The sequence below is a fragment of the Ostrea edulis genome, chromosome 3, assembly GCF_947568905.1.
Source record: "Ostrea edulis chromosome 3, xbOstEdul1.1, whole genome shotgun sequence".
Taxonomy (NCBI): Eukaryota; Metazoa; Mollusca; class Bivalvia; order Ostreida; family Ostreidae; genus Ostrea; species Ostrea edulis.
In genome coordinates, this window is record NC_079166.1 from 71,427,248 (window position 1) to 71,451,496 (window position 24,249).

Genomic DNA, 24,249 nt, shown 5'->3' on the forward strand with positions numbered 1-24,249 from the left:
ACAAACTTGAATCTGCACTACATCAGCAAGCTGGCTTGTAAATGTTTGCTTTCCTGGCCAAGTAGTTCTTGAGAAGAATTTTTAAAAAGATTTCCTCTATGTATTGGGACCCAAAGGATTTTCCCTACATAGTCGTATGTAAAGCTTTTATCCCTATTGTGGCCGCACCCTACTCTCGGGGGCCATGTTTTTACAAATTTGAACTTGCACTATACCAAGAAACTTTCATGTAAATTCGAACTTTTCTGGCCTAGTAGTTCTTGAGAAGAATTTTTTAAAAAGATTTTCTCTATGTATTGGGACCCAAAGGATTTTCCCTACATAGTCGTATGTAAAGCTTTTATCCCTATTGTGGCCGCACCCTACTCTCGGGGGCCATGTTTTTACAAATTTGAACTTGCACTATACCAGGAAACTTTCATGTAAATTCGAACTTTTCTGGCCTAGTAGTTCTTGAGAAGATTTTCCCTATATATTCCCATGTAAACCTTTCATCAGGTGACTTCAAAATCAACAGGGACATCTACTCCTTAAGATGTACCAGTGTACCAAGTTCGATGTCAGTCAAACAAAGGGTTCTCAAGACATTGAGCGGACAGTATATTCCTATGTCCAATGTGACCCTTGACCAAGTGACTTCAAATTTACCAGGGGTCATCTACTTCATAAGATATACCAAGTTTGATGTTTGTCAAGCAAAGAGTTCTTAAGATATTGAGCAGACTGTATATTCCTATGTCCAGTTTGACCTTGTGACCGCAAAATCAATAGGGGCAATCTTCTCCTAAAGATGTACCGGTGTACCGACTTTGATGTCCGTCAAGCAAAGGGTTCTCAAAATATTAAGTGGACAGTATATTCCTATGTCCAGATCAAGACTACTGAACTTGATACATGTAATGGTTCAACCAAGCAATTGAAAGTCTAATGTCACAACCCCAGTCAATAGCTCCAACTTTTTTATTCTCTGTAAAATTTCAAAAAATTGGCTAGTACATGTAACATCAGGATATAAAAGAATTTCCTTAAACAAAATCGAGATTTTCCTCCCTTTATAACCTAATTTTCTACTTGCTTTTGAATATCTTGCAGTGAAACATGCACTAAATACTTCATACATTTTCAGTGAATTTGAATTTCAATCTTGAAACATACATACATGTGCACACGTACAGGATTTTATCAGATGCATCGAAGGCATTATATGTACATATGTAACAACACATTACAGGCTTAACATAGAATAGCGTGTGTTTTTAAATTGAAAATTTAATGAATAGTCTATACTTCTAAAATACACGTGTCCATTGCGATTTTATCCTCAGAGGGTGAAATTCACAAAAGCAGAGTTCAATCAATACATTAAATTTTCACACATATTTCATGTACTCCATGAAAGCATTCTATACTGAAGCACAACATTATAAAGCACAAACACATTTTCTATTACAAAGAGCATTTTTCATAATATATACCCATCTACATTGGTAATATCAAAGAAGAAAGTTTTGTATCATATCTGTGTATCAATGTTTAATACCACAGACTTGGGTTTTCTTAAAAACTTTTCCACTAAGGAAGTTCGCTCCTGATTATATATCTATTTTATGTAATGATTGATTTGTGTTGCTTATGTTGTGTTGACACCAACAGACAAATCAAGTTTATTGGAGCTCGAGTCAATCTTAAGTGCAAAGAGGTCATGTTTAGAACACTGTAGCTCAATAACAAACATTGTGACCCCAATTTTTCTTTTTAATTTCCTAATTCACCTTCAATGCAGACATCAAAAATACACTTCCCAAAAAATTGACATTACTCCAAATCTCAGGTGCGAACCTCTTTAATGTGACAATGATTTAGAATTAAAAACAGACAAGACTAGTATCCACAATACAGAATATGGCACTAGCGACTTAAGTAAAGCCTTGTAATAATAATGCCCATCAACTGGAATTAGTATTTTTCTACAATGTAGCACGGTGTAATCAGTTAATCTCACTTGATAGCGGGGAATCCCCAAGTACAAATCCTAAAGTTAGCAGAAACAGCATTTATTTCAGAAATGAATTTCATTTATGAAAACATGTTAGGGTATGAACTGACTCTTCACATCACCATGCTTCATGAAGCCCATACGTATTTTCAAATGAAGTTTATTTCTGGTATTAACATTCTACTTTCGCTTCTTTTGGAATCCCCATCAGATACAGTAGACGTACTATATTTATCTGTATTCATACGCACATTGTTCAGTAGATGTACTATATTTATCTGTATCCATACGCACATTATTTACTATTGAAGCATGTCCATGAGAAAATGGCTGTCAGTAAAAATTGTGAAGATATCTAAGGCAAAACAGTGGAAATGTAAATATTCATATTGACCACAACCTACTACATTAGTGATATTTATTGTTGATCACTATAAGCAGGTCTAATGGTGTGAAGACCAAATAGACAAATTACAACATCTTATGAAATGAATAGTATGTACACAATCACATGTATAAATAAGGGGAAAAAACCAAGTGAAATTCAAGCAAAATAAAATGTTGATATGCTTTGATTTAATATTTACAATGGTCTTTGGTGTGATATAATTTATCATTCAATATTTCATATTCATATTTTTAGTATATCAATGTTTTGATTATAAACTCATGTACACCCATATTATAGTGTTCTAGTCATTCTCAATCTCAAATACCTGTCCTCCTAAACATCTCTGTCAAACTTAAAGACAGTTTGAATTCCTAAACATACACAACACAGTATATCAAAAGTCCAAAATAAAGTAGAGAAATCAGAAAATATAAAAATAAAACCAAAGTGTTGCACAATTGCACTTAGTTTTAACCTTCTCCTAATCTGTCAAGTTTCATTGCAGTCTAATTTCACATGCAGCAGAAACTGTGATGGAAAAAACCCCCAACAAAAACAAGCAAAAAACAAATATTACATCTATCGCATAGTGCAGGGAATTCCAAAAATCTCTTTTATCCCCCAAAAAATGGCACCTTATAAAATTACACTTTGCAGAGCAGGATTAAGTGTTCCCAAAACTTGTGACAGAGACAGACAGACGGCAAGACGACTGGAGCTATAAAGCAATATGTCTCCTCCCCCTGGTGGGGGTGTATAATTATAATCCGATAACAAATATCAGAATGGAACATATATATTCAATGATAAATGGAGGAGTAATGAAAGAGAAATGCATTCACTACAGGTACAGTTGTACATGTATATGTTCATGAAGTTTGCCATTCCAGTTATTTTCTAATACAGACCTCCCAGAGAATATTCCACGTCAGAATGACCCACAACATGAATATACATGTAATTATGTTTAACAATCTAACAAATATTCTAAATGCCCTAATAACGGCTACCTATATAGTTTTAATGCACTAGCGTATTCAGGGGAGAGAATTACAACATATTAACCTACTTGAGAATCTGGCTGGTAGTAATTCACAGAAAGCACAGTCACGGCAAATTTCTGAACATTCAATAAATACATCTGTTTATAATACACTACAACCCTAGAATTCTAGAGTCGTATCATCGACAAATCAAACCAAGGTGACAAAGATTCATCTGTGAATTTTGTCCAAACATGAAGAGGGGAATGTTTACCAACATCAATACAACGTTAGGAAATGCAAATCTACATTAAGATTCATCAAAAGGACTACTATCTTTAGCAGAGACTTCTGGTCCATCTTCCATGCTCAGATTTTTGACAATTTCTGATATCTCATCGTCTGAAGATTCATTTCCCTCGCTATAAGATAAATGTGGAGACATCCTATATCCGCGGGATCGATAGGCTTGCATCTTTCCCGTGGACGCCAGCAGTAGACCTAGGTAAGGGGGTGAGGGTTTCATTGGACGGGAAATGTACTCAGGGTGGTACTGGACCCCCACAAAGTACTGGTGACCTGTGGATACAAAATATCAATCATATCTAATGATATATGTCCTCCTAAGGGATCAGTGATTGATTATTAAAAGCTCCCCCTGACAAACACATAATCATATGAGTTAATACGGGATTTTAGAAGTAGAAAGTTTTGGAATTCTTGAGAAAAACAAGTTACAAAATTTATATGTCACTTGAGCAACTTTTGTATACAAATTAGTGATGGCTAAAGACGACGCATTTCTGCTACAAAAATATGTATATGCAGCCCCCCCCCCCCCCCCAGGTTTTCTTAAGAAGTGATGTACTGATTGAGTTATTATCACATGTTGTTATTTGTACATGCAAAGATAAATAGCCCAAGTTAACGAAGAAAACGTGATCTTGCACTGCTTGTTGGGCATACTAAATATTAAAACCGCGATGGAATAGGAGACAAAATAATGGTTCCCATATTCTGTATGTTCTCATTCTTTTTCATGGTTGCACAGATAGGGCCATTCGTCCTGATATTATCTACAATATACAAAATTTGGAATGGGCATTTTACCGTCTAGTTCCATGATTTCCATTCTTTCTCCATCAACACTTCGACCCACGAACTTCATTCCAGTTTCCTCAAATGTTTTAACGAACTTGGGATTCACCTGTGAGAATGAAATGGCAATATTGTGTTTAACTACTAATCCTGTGGTATGATATGGTCTTGTATCTATGTCCGTCTACATAAAACCTTCTGATAACTGTATATTATCTAATATCTATGTCTGTCTACATAAAACCCTCTGATAACTGTATATTACCTCATATCTATGCCTGTCTACATAAAACCCTCTGATAACTGTATATTACCTCATATCTATGCCTGTGTCTTTCTTCAACAAATTCTTTATTGCCATACAATTTCTCTGTACAAAATAATAAGAGCAAACAATAACATTTCTTGAAGAAAATTTGATCATGAAAATTTATACCTCCCTTAAAGCTATTTGTATATATTAATATGTACAGTGTACAAATGATCATGAAAATTTATACCTCCCTTAAAGCTATTTGTACATATTAATATGTACAGTGTACAAATGATCATGAAAATTTATACCTCCCTTAAAGCTATTTGTATATATTAATATGTACAGTGTACAAATGATCATGAAAATTTATACCTCCCTTAAAGCTATTTGTACATATTAATATGTACAGTGTACAAATGATCATGAAAATTTATACCTCCCTTAAAGCTATTTGTATATATTAATATGTACAGTGTACAAATGATCATGAAAATTTATACCTCCCTTAGAGCTATTTGTACATATTAATATGTACAGTGTACAAATGATCATGAAAATTTATACCTCCCTTAAAGCTATTTGTATATATTAATATGTACAGTGTACAAATGATCATGAAAATTATAATCTCTTTTAAAATATATATCCACATGTAGCACTTTTTGTAGATATTATATTTACAGTGTACAAATGGTCCTGAAAATCTAAAATCTCCTTTTACTAAAACATTTCTAGCACTTTTTGTACATATACGTTCAGTGTACAATGTTTATACATTTGGGTGAAGCTTTTTTTTATGAAATGTAATCCAAGAACATTGACAGTAAATAAATCCTCCTTGTTATACAGGTCTTGATAGTAAATAAATCCTCCTTGTTATACAGGTCTTGACAGTAAATAGAAATCTTACTTGTTAATCTTACTTGTTATACAGGTCTTGACAGTAAATAGAAATCTTGTTATACAGGTCTTGACAGTAGATAGAAATCTTACTTGTTATACAGGTCTTGACAGTAAATAGAAATCTTACTTGTTATACAGGTCTTGACAGTAAATAAATCTTACTTGTTATACAGGTCTTGACAGTAAATAGAAATCTTGTTATACAGGTCTTGACAGTAGATAGAAATCTTACTTGTTATACAGGTCTTGACAGTAAATAGAAATCTTACTTGTTATACAGGTCTTGACAGTAAATAAATCTTACTTGTTATACAGGTCTTGACAGTAAATAGAAATCTACTTGTTATACAGGTCTTGACAGTAAATAGAAATCTACTTGTTATACAGGTCTTGACAGTAAATAGAAATCTTACTTGTTATACAGGTCTTGACAGTAAATAAAAATCCTACTTGTTATAAAGGTCTTGACAGTAAATAGAAATCTTACTTGTTATACAGGTCTTGACAGTAAATAAAAATCCTACTTGTTATACAGGTCTTGACAGTAAATAGAAATCCTACTTGTTATAAAGGTCTTGACAGTAAATAAATCTTACTTGTTATACAGGTCTTGACAGTAAATAGAAATCTACTTGTTATACAGGTCTTGACAGTAAATAGAAATCTACTTGTTATACAAGTCTTGACAGTAAATAGAAATCTTGTTATACAGGTCTTGACAGTAGATAGAAATCTTACTTGTTATACAGGTCTTGACAGTAAATAAATCTTACTTGTTATACAGGTCTTGACAGTAAATAAATCTTACTTGTTATACAGGTCTTGACAGTAAATAGAAATCCTACTTGTTATAAAGGTCTTGACAGTAAATAAATCTTACTTGTTATACAGGTCTTGACAGTAAATAGAAATCTTACTTGTTATACAGGTCTTGACAGTAAATAGAAATCTACTTGTTATACAGGTCTTGACAGTAAATAGAAATCTACTTGTTATACAGGTCTTGACAGTAAATAGAAATCTACTTGTTATACAGGTCTTGACAGTAAATAGAAATCTACTTGTTATACAGGTCTTGACAGTAAATAGAAATCTTGTTATACAGGTCTTGACAGTAGATAGAAATCTTACTTGTTATACAGGTCTTGACAGTAAATAAATCTTACTTGTTATACAGGTCTTGACAGTAAATAAATCTTACTTGTTATACAGGTCTTGACAGTAAATAGAAATCTACTTGTTATACAAGTCTTGACAGTAAATAGAAATCTACTTGTTATACAGGTCTTGACAGTAAATAGAAATCTACTTGTTATACAGGTCTTGACAGTAAATAGAAATCCTACTTGTTATACAGGTCTGGCAGTTGAAGAGCGTCTTCCGTTTTCCCAGTCTCATGGTGCCACCCATTTGTCCTGTGTTGTGTTCAGGCATGTCAATCACCTGTACAATAAATGGTAGTATAATATTAATTAATTACAAGGTTAGGAAGAAGATACACACTAAATAAAATAACATGAATTAAGCTTTACTCCATCAAAAAAGTTTCAATCCCTCTATCAAAGCAATAAAACTGTCACAAGATTAAAACTCCTGATCATTCAACAGGTGTTTGAAGTAACATACTATAATGCTGCCTCTTGATGGCAGCCTCGAACTACAATCTTTAGAAGCAAAGCCTCTCTCCTAATGTTTTTCTCTATATAACCAAGCAAATTAACTCTTGAAATCTCAAACTTTCGGTCTCTAAAAGTTCTTCATCTCTGGTACACTATATTTCGCTCTTGAAATCCTTAAGTATTCATTGCACATAAAAGAGGTTAATGAATTCTGCATGGACATTACTTTGAAAATGTAAATGATTTGCATGGACTGTGTTTATGGTTGATTGGCTGTTTATATAAATGACACATCATGGATAATATCCTACCTAGCCCCAGGATTATGAAACATCTTAAGCTGAAGTCAAAATCTCAATATTGCGATGAAATGATTGAGAAGCCAATCATTCCAAAATAAAATTGATATTCAATACTGCTTCATCAACTCTGTCCGCAAATCTAGAGTTTCAGTTTAAAAGTTATGAACATTTACCTTGTAGGTATTGGTAATTGAAATTTTGACTCGAGTCTGAGTTTGGTTACATGATCCTGGGGCCTGGACACTGTAGGTGTGGATTAAACAATTCAGATGACTGAATAAGGTAATAAACATGGACATTTATTTCCAGACTTAAACTACAATCCAACATATGAATCGAATCTGATTTTCATAATGTTGGTATGCCAAGTATCGCTCGACAACTTCTTACACAAGAACTAAGCAGCCATACTGAACAATCCCTTAATATTGAAATACATTAAACAGATTGCCGATTTTAGGATTTAGATTTTAAGAGGTTTCTCTGTACTTACTACAGGGTGTTTCTCTGTACTTACTACAGGGTGTTTCACTGTACTTACTACAGGGTGTTTCTCTGTACTTACTACAGAGTGTTTCTCTGTACTTACTACAGGGTGTTTCTCTGTACTTACTACAGGGTGTTTGGTGGCAGGGTCCAGTTCTGTAGAATGAGCTCCCTCCCAGCCTAGAGCATTACGTGCAAACTCTATCACAGCACACTGTAGCCCCAGACACACTCCTGAAATCCCCCAATCAAACATTACAAATTGTTAGCAGTACCTGCATGCATCTATAAATGTAAGTTAAATTTCAATGCAAAATGAACATGTATCAATAAGATGTTTTATGCAAAAACCAACTGAAAATTTCAATAGCTCAACGAATATCAATGAAGATTGAACAACATTAAAAATCAACAATTTCACACTATAGCTTTTGCACTTTTGAATGATCATTCAGTCAGTTAATTTTCCTCTTTACAACACCAGCAAATTCCCAGCCTTACCTAAGTATGGTATATTCTTTGTTCTAGCCCAATTGGCAGCCAGAATTTTCCCCTCTGTTCCCCGGATCCCAAATCCACCAGGCACAAGTATGCCACTGTCAAATTCAAATTAAGGAGGGTGAGATCAGATGATTATTCATTAAATAAATACGATCTATGTCATTTCTGTTTAAAAGTGAATTGACCTTGACATTTTTTCTTACATGTGACATATCTTACATAGCTACATGTGTAGCTACATTTACATATCACTAGTACTATACATGTACAGTATACATAATCGTAACATTTCACTGGCAATGGTGACATCTCCATCTGAGTGAAATATTCTCGAGAGGGACGTTAAACAATAAACAACCAACCATTTTACAACTTCCATTTTCACTTTGCACATATCAATTACTATCCCTCTTTTATTCTTAACAGAATCTATTACCATAATCATGCCTTGTCAGATTTTATAGTGAAACAATACCAGCATTATTTGTTAACCATAATACACTAGTATACTCATTACTATGTAGTAGAACAAACTTAGTATTTACTTTTATGCCATTATCAGGGGCGTAGCTAGGACTATTTCAATGTGTAGGTCCTACTGATGAAACTGAAGGTTTCATCGAGACACGAAGCGCTGAGTGGGTCACCCACTTCCACTGGGGGGGGGGGGGGGGGGGGGGGGGGGGTTTGGGGGGTCAACCCCGTTAAAATTTTGAAATATTACGACTCATTTGCACTGATCTGAGCATCAAAATGATTGCAAAAGACTTTTAAATATTGTACATAAATATTGTACAACTTTTCAAAGATTTTAAACTATTAAGTCGAATGAGTCATTGTGATCACCATAAGTTTAGAAAAAAATATATAACCATTATATAGAATACATTATAAAAAGAAAAGGTTCGACGGAATAATAATTTTATATCCGATTTTAAAAACTAGAAATATATATAAACATATTATATTTTGCAAACATTTCAGGGCTCGAAATTAGCGAGAAATACTTGAAAAATGTGATTTACAAACTATAATCGTATCGTATCCGTTTTATACGGTGATGCACTATTCGCTTTTCTTAAACTTGCACTCTGAATCATAAAAATACTTACATGAACGACCGATTTCAACAACCGTTTCTATCCGCATTTTTCTTTTATGATTTTTTAAGAAACTCAGAGTCAAACAAATGCTTTAGAGGTCGGACATCACATTTTGTGCCTACTTGAACTGAAGGAAGCTATGCCCCTGATTATGCACATACAAAATTATTTACAAGAACCTTAGTTTGAAGTGAAAGAAATCCCATGAACAAGAGCTGAGTATTTTATGTGCACATACTTTGCAGACACCAGCTGATGCCACGCCTCGTGATACTTTGAGGGATTTTCTTTCAACATCTCCATCTCGAGATGAGCAGCTTCAATGTACTGAAAAGGGACAGCATAATAAATATATTGACTTCACCCATCAAACACAATACTCTATAACAATTTGACTTAATAACTGGAAACCAATAAGAATTTTACATAAACGAAAATTAGCCTGCCTAAAAGAATGGAAACTTTTGTATAAGTATGGAGTGATGGTCAGACAGATGCAGACTTGACAGTGTGTACAACATACAATGTACAAAGCATGAATTTCAGGTGTAGAGAATGCAGGAATTCAGCAAATACTGATAGTCTCTTACATACATCTAATAAGACTACTGAACAGTAATGTTATCATTTACTATAGATTCTGTAGAGAGTACTCAAGCTTTTTACTGAGTCAGACTGAGGTCCTTTCACTAAAATTCTTATTAAATTTATAAACATTGTAATTTCTTTATTCCTCATCTCTTGCAGATTTTCCTAATTAGTATATAAAATATATCCATAGTTGATAATACTTGCATTAGTACAGTACCCGCAACGTTATTCTTGACATTCCTATCGTGCTCTATCGTGCGTGTATCCTATCGTATCGTGCGTGCATCCTATCGTATCGTGCGTGCATCCTATCGTATCGTGTTTTGCGTTTATCAGGTTTTCCGTTTTCTATCGTGTTTTGCGGTTATCAGGTCTATCGTGTATTGTGTTTTGCGTGTATCAGGTTTTCCGTTTATCGTGAAAATCGTTTATCGTGTAGCTTCGGAAACTATCGGATCGTATATTAAATCTAATGAAAAAGTACGATACCTTCCGAAAGCTTTATTCGTTTTGTTAAAGAAGCTATTTTTAGGAATCGACGAAAGACATTATATTTGAAGGAGAACATAAAGCTGTCGATTTTAAGGCAGAAGAAGAGCTATTTGTCTGTAAAGAGAGAGGGTGAAAATTTCATTCAAAGTAGTCTGGAAAGTAGGCAGTGGTTTGCTGAGCAAACCGAGGACAGTAAATCTTAAAGCTCCATAATCTGGAGTTCATAAATATTTCCTTATCTAGAAAGAATTATTTGTAATTAACACTATTAAACAGAGAAACAGGAAGTTCCGATTTGAAAGAGAAGATCAGTAAATTACATTGGTTATTACATATATTTTAATAATGGTTCTTTTTCTTCCAATTTTTTGGGCGTTGAGTTTCTTTTTACTTGTACGTGTACATATGTACATAAGTCGGACGTGTAGATACTGGAAATTTATGCTGGTTTTGATGATTATTTGATTTTTTTACCACATTAAACACAAACATTTTTAAGCGTTTCAAAATTGCGAATTTAAAACAAGCTGGGTTTTGTTTATGTTGTTTTTAATAGTTTATTTGTTTTTGTTAACAAAATATTAATTCAAATAAATATGTTCCAATTACTTATGACTATCAATTATCACTCATAATGTCGAAATATCTAACATATGAGAATATGGTGTCGTGCAGTTAATTTTTTTTAAAGCGGTCGTTATAAAAATTGTTGTTGAATGAGCGGTGATCTTAGAGCTTGATGCAAAATAAACCCTCCTCGCGACACACAAAATATTACTTGGTTTTATTTCATATTCAAAATAATAGACATTAGAATAAGAGAGCTACTGAAGCATGATATCACTACATTATATTACATTTAGTTGATTCCCTGTATAATTTATATATACCTGTATTAAACATAAGGTGACAATATAAGCTCATTGGCTGAGAAAATTTATACAGATATATAATGAATTCAATACCGTATATAATTTAGTTTTCTGATTTTAGTTGTAATGGCGTAAAAAACCATAAATAGAATTTTTTAAAAAGTACGACCGTGGAATAAAGAAATTACTGTATATGTTTTAGGTATATAGTAAATATTGAAATCCTTCAGTATTATTGTCAACATTATGTAATTATGTTGTAGATATAAAAATTTCGTTCTGTCTAAATTGTTTCTAAATTTACAACATTTCTATCAGGTTTTCCATTTATCGTGAAGATCGTTTATCGTGTTTTGCGTTTATCAGGTCTATCATGAAGATCATTTATCAGGTTTTGCGTTTATCAGGTTTACCGTGTATCCTATCGTATCGTACGTGTATCCTATCGTATCGTGCGTGTATCGTGTTCTATCATTTATTATGTCAAGAATAACCTTGCGGGTACTGTACATGTAACTGAAATGCAGATAGAAATTTTAATCTTGGTCGTAAGATATTTTGTGAAAAGAAACACTTCTCTGAAAATGCCTGGTGACTATCTGTGTGACATCACATCTGCTTACACGACTTGATGACTGTAATGTCATGTCTGTTTACAAATAATAATAAACAAAAATACTTCATTTCTTACTAAAATTGCTTGTGCACTTATACATGTAGCATTAGAAGGTGCAAAGAATTAAAAAAAAAAATATATCAGAGAATGGTCATTGATTAAATATGAGGAAATATGCAGACTGAATTTGCAACAATATTGGGCAGTCATATTTCCCAATATTCAGTTAATACTCTATATTTATATTACAAATCGCATTTTCCTCTATGAACCAACCAATTTCAGCACGCAACACAATCCATTCATATTGACTATCAACGGATTATGAACTAGTTCAAAGCACACGACTGAGAGAGCGTAATGATTTGAAAAAATACAAAATATGTGTTAAATAGACCTCGCAAAGTCACACCTCCGATTAGGAATGTGAACTTACATGGATTATCATCCAAATCTTGTGGTCTCCTAGCTCCAAAATACATTGCACCGTGCAATGTTGATAAAAGGCAAGGTAAGACGAAGTGTGACGTCATGTCTATGTTTTGACGTACGTCACAATATGACTGTGACATAGGTGGATCTTAGTTCATTTTATGCAACAAAATATTTCATGACTTATAGAAGCAATGTACATGTAAATAAATGGCGATTTAGGAAATGAATATAAACATAAGAATTGAACAGCACTTTTGAGCAGTTCATGGTCAATATGAATGGATTCTGATTTGAGACAAATTCTGTGAATCGCATTAGCGATTCAGAGAATTTGCCTCAAATCCAAATCCGTTCATATTGACCATGAACAGCTCAAAAGTGCTGTTCAATTCTTAAATAAATAAAATTGATGTACGTGACTAACCTTGAGGTTCAGCTTATGGCTGACACACAGTGCACTGTGTTGGAGGGCCTTTATGACAGAGGCGTAGGCGTCTTCTAATTGGGTGTATTTTCCCACTAATGCAATGGTTACTTCTTTCAGTAACTGATCATGTCTGGAACAAAACATAGTGCCTTCAAGAATAATGTATTATTGCATCGAAATATTATCCTTTCTTGTTATCACGGCCTTCATCTTTGTGACCTCAATATATGTGGACATGCATATCTCTCACCATATTCCACTTCATATAGAGTACAGGGGATTTACTGCATTATGAAGGTGCCCACAAAGTTCTTTTAAAGAGGAGGCTTAATTACTGGGAGAGTAAAAAACACTTATAACAGGGTGCTGGGGAGAAACAATTTTGATTCGTTATAAACCCAATTTTTGTTGTCCAATAAGTTCAACACTTTTAAAACTACAGGGAATGCGTAAATTAATTATAAGCATATTCATTGCAACTGTGTTTTATTGTAATCATAAATTCATTATAAGCGTGTTCACTGTAACTATGTTTTATTATAAGTGTAAATTCATTATAAGCGTGTTCGCTGTAACCGTGTTTTACTGCAAGTGTGAATTCATTATAAGCATGTTCGCTGTAACCGTGTCTTACTGTAAGTGTGAATTCATCATAAGTGTGTTCACTGTAACCGTGTTTTACTGTAAGTGTGAATTCATTATAAGCGTGTTCGCTGTAAGGGCTGTTCCAGAAATGATCAAATGGGGGGGTCGGGCGGCAAACGATATTTTTTTGTGTGGGTGGTCGTGTTTTTTCATATTTTAATTGGTCCGTGGTTGGACTGTTAAAAAATTATTTATTATGGGTAGTGGGTAGTTTCTATTGTTTTATTTTGTGCCACGTGGGTGTTGAGTTTTCAGAATATTTTTATTGTCGCTCTTGTCGTGTTGGTTACAAAACATCGGGGGGAAATTGAAAACGTGCTTTCGAAATGCTGCTTTCGAAATCGGAAGTAACATAGAACTATTCGAGTTGTCGCTCTTTGCAGCGCATAACTTTCCATTACGACACTCTTCAAATTAGAGGCGCGTTTAGTAGGGTCCCTTTGGACGTGATGGCGGCGAACTCTGTTCTGTAGATTATTACAGTTTACAGTGCATCGGTTTTGGTAATATTTTGAAACCAATAGGTATTCCGTTTTCTAATAAAAATAGGCAAACCTTAGTTGATTTATACGAGGGTACCGATGCGTTATATTTATCAGTCGGTGTGATGGTGATTTAGAGGCCTCCGGGCGCGGGCTCCATTAGAAGACGAACGATTCGTGGAAAAACATATCCATACCCATTTCATAATAATAGCATCGTTTGGACTCTCAATCTTTCCAACATTCCCGCCATAGATGCCTTTGATTGTTGATGTGACATCGTTTCTTCAGAACTACTGTGATACAATGTCGCACAGGCATTACCGCGTCATTGACTAGAATGTTTGTCCCGAAAACCTCGCAAGATTTGTACCGTTTTCATTTTTAAAAATATTTTTGTGGTGGGTCTGGTTAGTTTTTTTTTTATTAGATGGGTCATTGTAAAATGAGTTTATTAATTTGATGGGTCATGGGGTAATTTTTTATTTTTTTTTATGGGTGCTTGGTATATACAAAAGGTGCCTCCCGACCCCCCCCATGTATTTATTTCTGGAATAGCCCTAACCGTGTTTTACTATAAGTGTGAATTCATCATAAGCGTGTTCGCTGTAACCGTGTTTTACTGTAAGTGTGAATTCATTATAAGTGTGTTCCCTGTAACCGTGTTTTACTGTAAGTGTGAATTCATTATAAGCGTGTTCACTGTAACCGTGTTTTACTGTAAGTGTGAATTCATTATAAACATGTTCACTGTAACCGTGTTTTACTGTAAGCGTGAATTCTATTATAAGCGTGTTCGCTGTAACCGTGTTTTACTGTAAGTGTGAATTCATTATAAGCGTGTTCGCTGTAACCATGTTTTACTGTAAGTGTGAATTCATTATAAGCGTGTTCGCTGTAACCATGTTTTACTGTAATCAATATATTCATCATAAGCGTGTTTGCTGTAACCGTGTTTTACTGTAAGTGTGAGTTCATTATAACTGTGTTCTCTGTAACTGTGTTTTACTGTAAGTGTGAATTCATTATAAGCGTGTTCGCTGTAACCGTGTTTTACTGTAAGTGTGAATTCATTATAAGCGTGTTCGCTGTAACCATGTTTTACTGTAATCAATAAATTCATCATAAGCGTGTTTGCTGTAACCATGTTTTACTGTAAGTGTGAATTCATTATAAGCGTGTTCACTGTAACCGTGTTTTACTGCAAGTGTGAGTTCATTATAATTGTGTTCTCTGTAACTGTGTTTTACTGTAAGTGTGAATTCATTATAAGCGTGTTCGCTGTAACCGTGTTTTACTGTAAGTGTGAATTCATTATAAGCGTGTTCTCTGTAACCGTGTTTTACTGTAAGTGTGAATTCATTATAAGCGTGTTCACTGTAACTGTGTTTTACTGTTAGTGTGAATTCATTATAAGCGTGTTCGCTGTAACCGTGTTTTACTGTAAGTGTGAATTCATTATAAACATGTTCACTGTAACCGTGTTTTACTGTAAGCATGAATTCTATTATAAGCGTGTTCGCTGTAACCGTGTTTTACTGTAAGTGTGAATTCATTATAAACATGTTCGCTGTAACCGTGTTTTACTCTAAGTGTGAATTCATTATAAGCGTGTTCACTGTAACCATGTTTTACTGTAATCAATAAATTCATTATAAGTGTGTTCGATGTAACCTTGTTTTACTCTAAGTGTGAATTCATTATAAGCGTGTTCGCTGTAACTGTGTTTTACTGTATAATCTACAGTGTATATCTGCTGTTTTACAAAGTCGAAGAAGGATAGACACCTAGACGCGAGGTCCTTCCATCGTAACATCCAGCGATTGTTGTAAGGGGACGGGTGGTTCAGCTGCAGTCGTTTCATCAGGTACTCGGAAACACCTTGTTCTGTCAGCAGAAGGGGCACTCGATAAATAGAAGAGACATCATGGATTGAAAATACCTACAAAAGATGTATCAGAATGGCATGTACATGACTAGTATTTCAAAACATACACAGAACAATACTTTAATGTCATGTTCGCATCACTTGAGAGTCGACATTTTAATCGAATTTCATTATAGTGTGCATATTTAATATCTACATATACTGAAAAGAGAAAGCGGAGGCAGAAAACATAAGATCTGGCCTGACTATACCTATACTCCCTGCAGAACTCGTCCACATTGGGGCATATTTAAGAAATATTGTATAGCTGAAAACCAGAAATACATGAATTTTAACATCATTCATGTTTCATGAATACAAGTTACAAACTACACCAGAATCAGTAAAAGTAAAGGAACAGCTTCAAAGAAAATCTCCAAACAATACTTGTCTACAGAGAGATGGACAAACACCAATATACCCCCACTCACTTCCTTCCCTGGGGGCAGGGTGTAGAAAACTGGAATAATGTCCATACTGACTGAGTTCACGATTAGTCAATGACCATACCTGCTGAGGTTCTACATGACAAAACAGGGAGATTTTGGATTTGACGCTTTCTGCCACTGGAGTCTGGCATCGACACACTATCTGTAAAAAGAATAAATAAAAACATTTATTTCAAAGTGAGGCTGTGTACCTCAATCTATTTCAAAGTGAGACTGTGTACCTCAATCTATTTCAAAGTGAGACTGTGTACCTCAATCTATTTCAAAATGAGACTGTGTACCTCAATCTATTTCAAAGTGAGACTGTAACTCCATTTATTTCAAAGTGAGACTGTAACTCCATTCATTTGAAAGCAAGATTGTGTACGTAAGTCTATGGACAGAACACTTCTTCCCAATTCTTTTAATCAATGTTTCCGTAACATCAAATTTGGGGTCAAGGGTCACACTCCGCCCTTTCCACTGAAAATGTATCTTTCACTTACCAAGTCCGGGGACAGACCCAAACCCCTCAGTTCCCGCACGCTTTGCTGTGTGGGCTTCGTTTTCTGTTCTCCTGTGGTTCCCGGCTATGAATAAATAAATCATTCCCATTGCACTTTGAAATGCCACATTCAAAACATAAAACAAACCATGCGTACAGTGCACACTACTGCATTTTAATTCATTTTTTCCGAAGAATTGGGCGTTATTATTTTACAAAATACCACACAGTTTAGTAAAGGTGTTTTCTGAACTTTGACCAAAATCATTGAGATAGACTATCTTATCTCTGCGTTTTAATGAAAATATTACATTGTGTCTACCTGAGGAACAAGACTGACATGCACACAGCAGTAATTTTCACGCTTCACTCGGAAATGGAAGAACTGACGAAAAGCTTCAATGAACGGCATGCCCTCAATGTCTCCTATAGTGCCTCCCAGCTGTAAGTAGATCAGAAACATTAAATCAATACTGTAGTATACTTTACATATTCCTCCATTCATGCCCGAGAAGGATATTTAAAATATATTGGCCGGAGAAGATCGATAACATCAATTTGAGGAAAAGAGCAGAGATGGATAAGATCAGTGTCTTAGTGAGAGTAAGAAGATGGACCTGGATTGGACATGTTTTAAGAAAAGATGCACATAACAACTGCAGTGTAGCATTTACATGGACACCTGAAGGTGGAAGGAAAAGAGGTCGGCCAAAGGAAACGTGGAGATGAACGGTGGAGAGAGAAAGAGAGCAGCTAGGGTTTACAAATTGGACTGAAACAGCAAGAGCTGCACAAGACAGAAAAACTGGAAAATGTGTGTTAGAGGCCCTGTTCTCCAGGAGGAGAGAAGGCACTAAGTCAAGTATGTCAAGAAATGTTTTTAACAATTACAGCACAATATACTGAGCAGCAAATGGACCTCACTTCTGTCTAATTTTCAACAATGAGACTAATTTCATGTACAGTGCATTTTTAAGATTAGGCAGAATGAAGGATTACAGATTCTTCTGACACGTTGTTAAACAATAAGCACTATAAATGTACAGAATATTATTTGTGTACAACCATGAGGATGCTCTTGACATACATGTAATTCTATGATACAAACTTTCTCAGCATATAAACGTTCTTGACATACCTTCACAATACAAACTTTTTTGACGTACCTCCACGATACAAACTTTTTTGACGTACCTCCACGATACAAACTTTTTTGACGTACCTCCACGATACAAACTTTTTTGACGTACCTCCACGATACAAACTTTTTTGACGTACCTCCACGATACAAACTTTTTTGACGTACCTCCACGATACAAACTTTTTTGACGTACCTCCACGATACAAACTTCTGGTATTTTATTGTCTCCGTCCACTGGTATCTTGGCAACTCGCTCCACCCACTCCTGAACTGCATCAGTGATGTGAGGAACAACTGAAGAGAATAATTACAGGTCAATAAATCTAAAAACAGGGTGGACAAAGTCCATACAGCTCACCTCAACTAAGAGAATAATTACAGGTCAATAAATCAGACATGATTCTACAGAGATATAGAAAAAGTGGAAAGAGGGACTGGGGTCCCCCCCCCCCCCCCCAGTGGGGTATCTAGAGCAGTGCCCCTAGATCAGGGGGTCCAGACCACCAGTCGAAAATGGATATTTTGTCTTCAAGAATCTTTTCAGAAAATAAATTCTGTTAACCAATTCTGAGCTTTATGCTTTCTAATAATGCCAATAATAGTAAGCAAGTATTAGTTCCTTAACTTAGTCTTAGGCATAGGTCCTACGCAATCTACCAACACTTGACCAAAAGGTTCTTCAAAAGCTGGATCTTGTCAATGGTCTTAAACATTCCCGTCGTCTCTTTATACCACTTTTACGGATATTTTTGTAAGGCCCATGTGTTTACAATCAGTGTACAGTCTGCTGATTGGGCAATATCATAATGACTCAACCAATCAACGAGAAGAATTCAATGAGGAAATACTGACTGCTAAAGTAAAAACCAAATATTCCGGAAAATAAGATTCGTAAAAGGTGAAATTTATTGAACCTAGAAATTTCTGGAAGCAGAATCCTGATAAAGAGAACAGATTTTTCCACTCTGGATAGTGGGATTTCCGTTTAAAGCAGAGAAAAATCATGTCTGATAAATCTAAAACACAGGGTGGACAAAGTATATATAGCTCACCTCAACTAACTTAAAAGGTAAACAAGAAAGGGAGCCCACACTGTAATATTCAGTAAAATTATAATTAGCTATCATCATATCAACTTTTTCTCAATATACAGTCAACTCTCGATAAAACCAACACCTTTCATTCTTTTAAATTTGTGGTGTTATAACGAATTTGACGATGAATTGAATTTCTGCCATCTTGGGGAGAAAGAGTTACTTGTCTTGTATATGTAAGAGTTATCTTTCCTTTACGTACAAAGTTAATAAAAAAATATCTCATAATTATTTTTCCAAATTTTCTAGCATGATTAAAAGATTTATCAATAATAAAACTTCATTTCAAAACAATACACATATACACAGTATGTTTCAAGTTATTTATAAACCATGCCCATTGTCGGTATTTAGCGCAACGCATGGCTGTTTCCTGGTAGGTGAGCCATCATTAACTGGACGAAGATCAACGAGTATTTCACCCTTTGCAGCCAAAATATCACCCATTGTCCTCCTTTTTATGGGCTTTTCCCATAAAACAGTAGAATAATAGGAGATTTTCTGTTTTGTACATTTCGGATGGTTTCCGTGGTATGTAATAATTTGCTTGTTTTCTTATAAATTCAACAGAAACCTCTTTCGTGGCAAAGCCATAGCTAAACTGAAATATTTTTTGATGAGGTAAAAGCAACAAAACTACGGTTCATATTAAGTAATTATCTTGTTTATTTATTACTGGGTACCTTCTGTCCAGGTGTACGCCAGAGATCGATAATGAACAATTTCTCGCATCACTGATCACGTGCACCCATGGCGGTTTATCGAGATAATTAACACTTTGATATAAACTTTTGTACTACAAATACAGAGGCATATGGCGATAACGAATTTGGCATTTTAACGAGAATATTAAGTAATAGGAAAAACGTTCTTAGAAAGATGCGGCATTATAACAAAAATGGCAATGAATTGAGTGGCGATAACTCGAGAATTAAATGTATATGATTTGATTAATGCCTTGATACAAGCATACATATATAGATATATGTTGTATTAAAAAATGCTGTTTAAGAAAAAATTTCTGTGGAAAAAAAAACACACCATTAAAACGGTATAAACAAAGGGACAGGGTTAAAACAAACCAAGCAGACACTTCACGCCTGGGTGAATAAAGCTGATCCAAAGCTTTAGTTAGCCCAGGATCTGTTTGAGTCTAATTGGTACTGTATACCGTAAATCAGCTTTTATCTGTGACAACTTTATTCAAAATTTACATGTACAAAATGATAAACTGGTTCACGTCTTCACAACAACAAATTTTCATGACCGAGATAATCTTAAACAAATACATGAAACATTTAAGGACTGTTTCATGGGAAGAAATATTCGCAATAACCAGGTTCTCACAAATCTTGCGAAAATTTCTTGCACAGAAATACAAGTTGGTGTACATTAATCACTCCACATGGATCTAATTATCTTGTGACACCACTGTGATTTCTACCCAAGGCATGACTATTCTATTAGACTACTAAACCACCTGCACTCTAGCTGCAACTTCGTTTCACATAATACCACTGACATGACGCTATGGAAATATTCACCTTGAACAGTCTTTCCCAGGTAGTCTCCTCTTCTTTCTCTATTGATAACATGCTGATAGATTTTTCCTGTAGTGATGTTGTTGTCACGATGAAGGGTAATGTCCAGAAATCTTTCATAATTACCAAGGTCAAGGTCAACTTCTCCGCCATCATCCAAAACAAACACTTCACCTGTCATTTAATCAAAGACTTAATCAAATATATTGTGCATTAACATAAATCAATTATTGCATTCCTGCATTTACAAAATTACACTCAAGAGCAAACATATTGTATGGAGTTTTTTTTCTGCGTGGTGATAAATTTTGCTTATTTTAGCTGTTAAATAACTTTCCCCCAAAATTTTACTCGCCAAATATGCACGAAATTTGCAAGAGAGAAAACTCTTCCTTGTCTGCCAAAATTTATTCCGCTAAAATTATTTGCATACCCTTGAGGCAGCAAATCGCCAAATTTTAGACCCGTGGAAAACAACCCGCTATACAGCATGTTTTTCTTAATTGTTTTATTTTGCTTTTCAAAAGTTTTGCAGCATTAACCATCAACATTTGATCCACAGACAGAATATTGAAATTTGACAATATCTTAATAACACAAACCATGCTCATATGGAGAGAAGGTTCCTGCATCAATATTGATGTAGGGGTCAATCTTTATGGAGGTCACTCTGATGCCGCAGGACTTGAGAATCATCCCCAGACTGCTGGCAATGACCCCCTTACCGATTCCACTGATGACACCTCCAGACACCAACACATACTTCATGGATGACATGCTTCTCACAAGAAAAGCCAGGATTCTGAAAGGGGAAAATATAGTGTCAGTTTACTGCAAGCTAATTTTTTACAACAAAATCATGGTGTGTTTGGGAAACACTGATGCCCCTGTATGGAAGCAAAGTTGACAATTAACAAGGTTGAAGTATTTCAAAACTAGGTCAAACCCCAAGATCAAATATTTTGGTACAAAAGAAAGATCTTGTTAATATAAGCAATATATTTGTGAAATAGACAGATGGACAGAACAAATCTATATACAGTAATTTTTTGAAATTGGGTTGATGTGGAGTAAAGGACAAAAGCCTTATTTTTACCCATTTTCTGAAAGAAATCCTTTGACTGGTGGATTCCGCAGAAGGGGGCGAAGGCTTTCCCAGATATTTATAGATCTATTATGAGGTCAATAGCGCATGAGTATTGTTGCAAGTGCAAGTCATACTGGTAAAAATCTGACAGATATGATGAAAAACATTGATACAGACCATTTATTACAAAGATATGGTAAATGAAATTACCACTTTGCCAATCTAACTTTATACACTGCGTATTCAGCTTTAGTCCAACATCCGCCATGTTGATTTTTATGTATCGATGATTTTCAGAAAAACACCATAAAATTTATTGAAAGTAATACAGTTTGTTGTATTTCATTTGTTTTAAATAAACTGTATGTAATATATTGACGAGTGCAGCCAGCTCTAATGGTAACATGTGCATAGAGAGAATTAGTCAAAATAAGCAGGAGAGTTGACATCCTATCATGAAATTTTCTTTGTCCCATCCTGGACACTTCCACCTTGATCCCTTTGAATAAAGTCTTTGTATACAGGCTGTGAACTTAGCATGTACATTTTCAAGATCTCTGAGATAACAATGATCAAACTTAGAGTTATTTTATTCGACTTTAAAATTAATTCAAAGTAACATTTGATTTACCTCAAAGAACAAAAAAAAAAATTCTATTTTTACTTTTGTTAAAGTAAAGAAAAAGATTGGTTAACACTTTTTGTTTTGTTGTTGCTTAGTTTGAAAGAAAAAACACCAAAGCTAAATAAGACATCACAACACATCGTTTCATTATTATATATTTCACGCATTTAAATAAATAGGCAGATCAAATGTCTAATGTCTTGTTACAAGGTGTCATCTCCACACACATCTAATAAACTTCCTGATTTCTTTAATTCTACATTTCCTGTTTATGGATAAATTCATACATAATATACACAGAGTGCGCTCACCCTAACAATAACACCATAGGCATATCAATAATCTCATTTACTCATGAATGCAAAATATCTGAAATGATGAAGTGTACCTGTCCAAGATCTAGAGTGTGCTATTTATAAATTGTGCTATATGCAGTAATCTTTCTTTTCCCTTCACTTTATTTTCATTTTCTTCCTTGTGAAAAGGTCAAGACAACGAACAGTGATCAATCTCAAACTCCCACAAGGAATACAAAATAAAGAATTAGGTAAAGACGGACCCCTGGATATACCAGAGGTGGGATCAGGTGCCCAGGATGAGCAAGCATCCCCCGTTGACAAGTCACACCCGCCATGAGCCCTACATCGTTATCAGACAGAGCAATTTGCAGTCACAATCAGCGTGTAGAGAACGGGTCAACAACCGGTATGAAATAAGACAGACAGCATTTGACCCATAGACAGGTTTGAAGATAATATCATATCAAAAGGAAGTGTTATAGAGTAAACAGCAAAACTTATAGTATGGATAGTTGTAGTCTTCTCCAGTTCTGCAGCGTGAACTGCAACTAAATGACTAATAGTATGGATAATAAAGTGTTGTAGTCTTCTCCAGTTCTGCAGCGTGAACTATTACTACATCATGACTAATAGCACGTTGAACATGTGCTGTCATTCAACTGTAACTGTACATCGCATGAAACTTATAACAAAAGCCAATAGTACATTCCTCCAATAAAAGGTTTAAATTATTTTTTTACAAAATTTATGTCACAGCATCTCATTATCATTCTCCTGATAAATAAAATCTGCTGCAGTATGTAATTTGTTGAAATAAAAACAATTTAAAAAGAAAAACACGTGTTGTGGTATTGCTCAACAATGAATTACATTTCAAAAAACGTCAAATCTTAACAGAAATTCTGTATAAAAGTCTCCAATTCCCTTCTGTTGATGAGACAAATCCACTCTATATTTAAACACACATTTAACTTTAAAAGAAGTGTATAATTTAACCTTCAACAGCCGCCAAAATCTCTTTTCAAAACACAATCCCTTCAGATTAATCCCGAGGGTTTCCGAAAGATAATATACATACCGATCCCGATCTCATTTGTTTTGTTATTAAAACCATGTACATGTACATGTAGCATTAATGGCTCGTTAAAACACCTCTTATGAGGTATGGTCTCACCATTGAAAGAGTGATACAAGCTCTCAATTATTTTTTATGAATGTTTTTGTGATTTTTTTCCGGAGCGATAAATTAGCTGTCATTTTGTCACCCCCCCCCCAAAAAAAATATTTTTTTTTTTAAAATTGCTCTTTATCATATATTTCAGTAAAACCACCAGAATTTAATCATTTCAGACACTATTTAACCCGGCTCAAATTTAAAAGCAGGCAAATCAGTGGATGTGTAAT

The 24,249-nt window shown here is 34.7% G+C and overlaps 1 protein-coding gene across 3 annotated transcripts; it reads right to left on the bottom strand.

The window, feature by feature from the left end:
* Window positions 1-944: 944 nt before the first annotated feature.
* On the bottom strand, window positions 945-23,912 carry LOC125674851 (CTP synthase 1-like). 3 transcript variants are annotated; one of them, XM_056158783.1, is made up of 16 exons: window positions 23,842-23,912; window positions 21,437-21,636; window positions 20,838-21,008; window positions 18,393-18,493; window positions 17,381-17,500; window positions 17,060-17,143; window positions 16,636-16,716; window positions 15,986-16,140; window positions 13,069-13,201; window positions 9,877-9,965; window positions 8,536-8,630; window positions 8,162-8,268; window positions 6,974-7,070; window positions 4,783-4,838; window positions 4,481-4,577; window positions 945-3,949 (listed from the first exon to the last, which is right to left on the bottom strand). In XM_056158783.1, exons 2-16 carry the CDS (start codon window positions 21,609-21,611, stop codon window positions 3,681-3,683), a joined length of 1,830 nt encoding a protein of 609 aa, XP_056014758.1. In that variant the 5' UTR covers window positions 21,612-21,636; window positions 23,842-23,912; the 3' UTR covers window positions 945-3,680. The 3 variants fall into 3 exon arrangements, with proteins under 3 accessions (XP_056014758.1, XP_056014759.1, XP_056014760.1); XM_056158784.1 differs by lacking the exons at window positions 17,060-17,143; window positions 17,381-17,500 and having other exon boundaries at window positions 23,842-23,905; XM_056158785.1 differs by lacking the exons at window positions 18,393-18,493; window positions 20,838-21,008; window positions 21,437-21,636; window positions 23,842-23,912 and adding an exon at window positions 18,225-18,244.
* Window positions 23,913-24,249: the final 337 nt, after the last annotated feature.

Coding starts and splice junctions, on each gene's coding strand:
- LOC125674851 (XM_056158783.1), bottom strand. CDS start 21,611: ATGTCATCCATGAAGTATGTGTTGGTGTCTGGAGGTGTCATCAGTGGA. Junction 21,009..21,436: donor CTTCTCTCCATATGAGCATG/GTTTGTGTTATT, acceptor ATTAAATGACAG/GTGAAGTGTTTGTTTTGGAT. Junction 8,631..9,876: donor CATCAGCTGGTGTCTGCAAA/GTATGTGCACAT, acceptor TGAATTTGACAG/TGGCATACTTGTGCCTGGTG.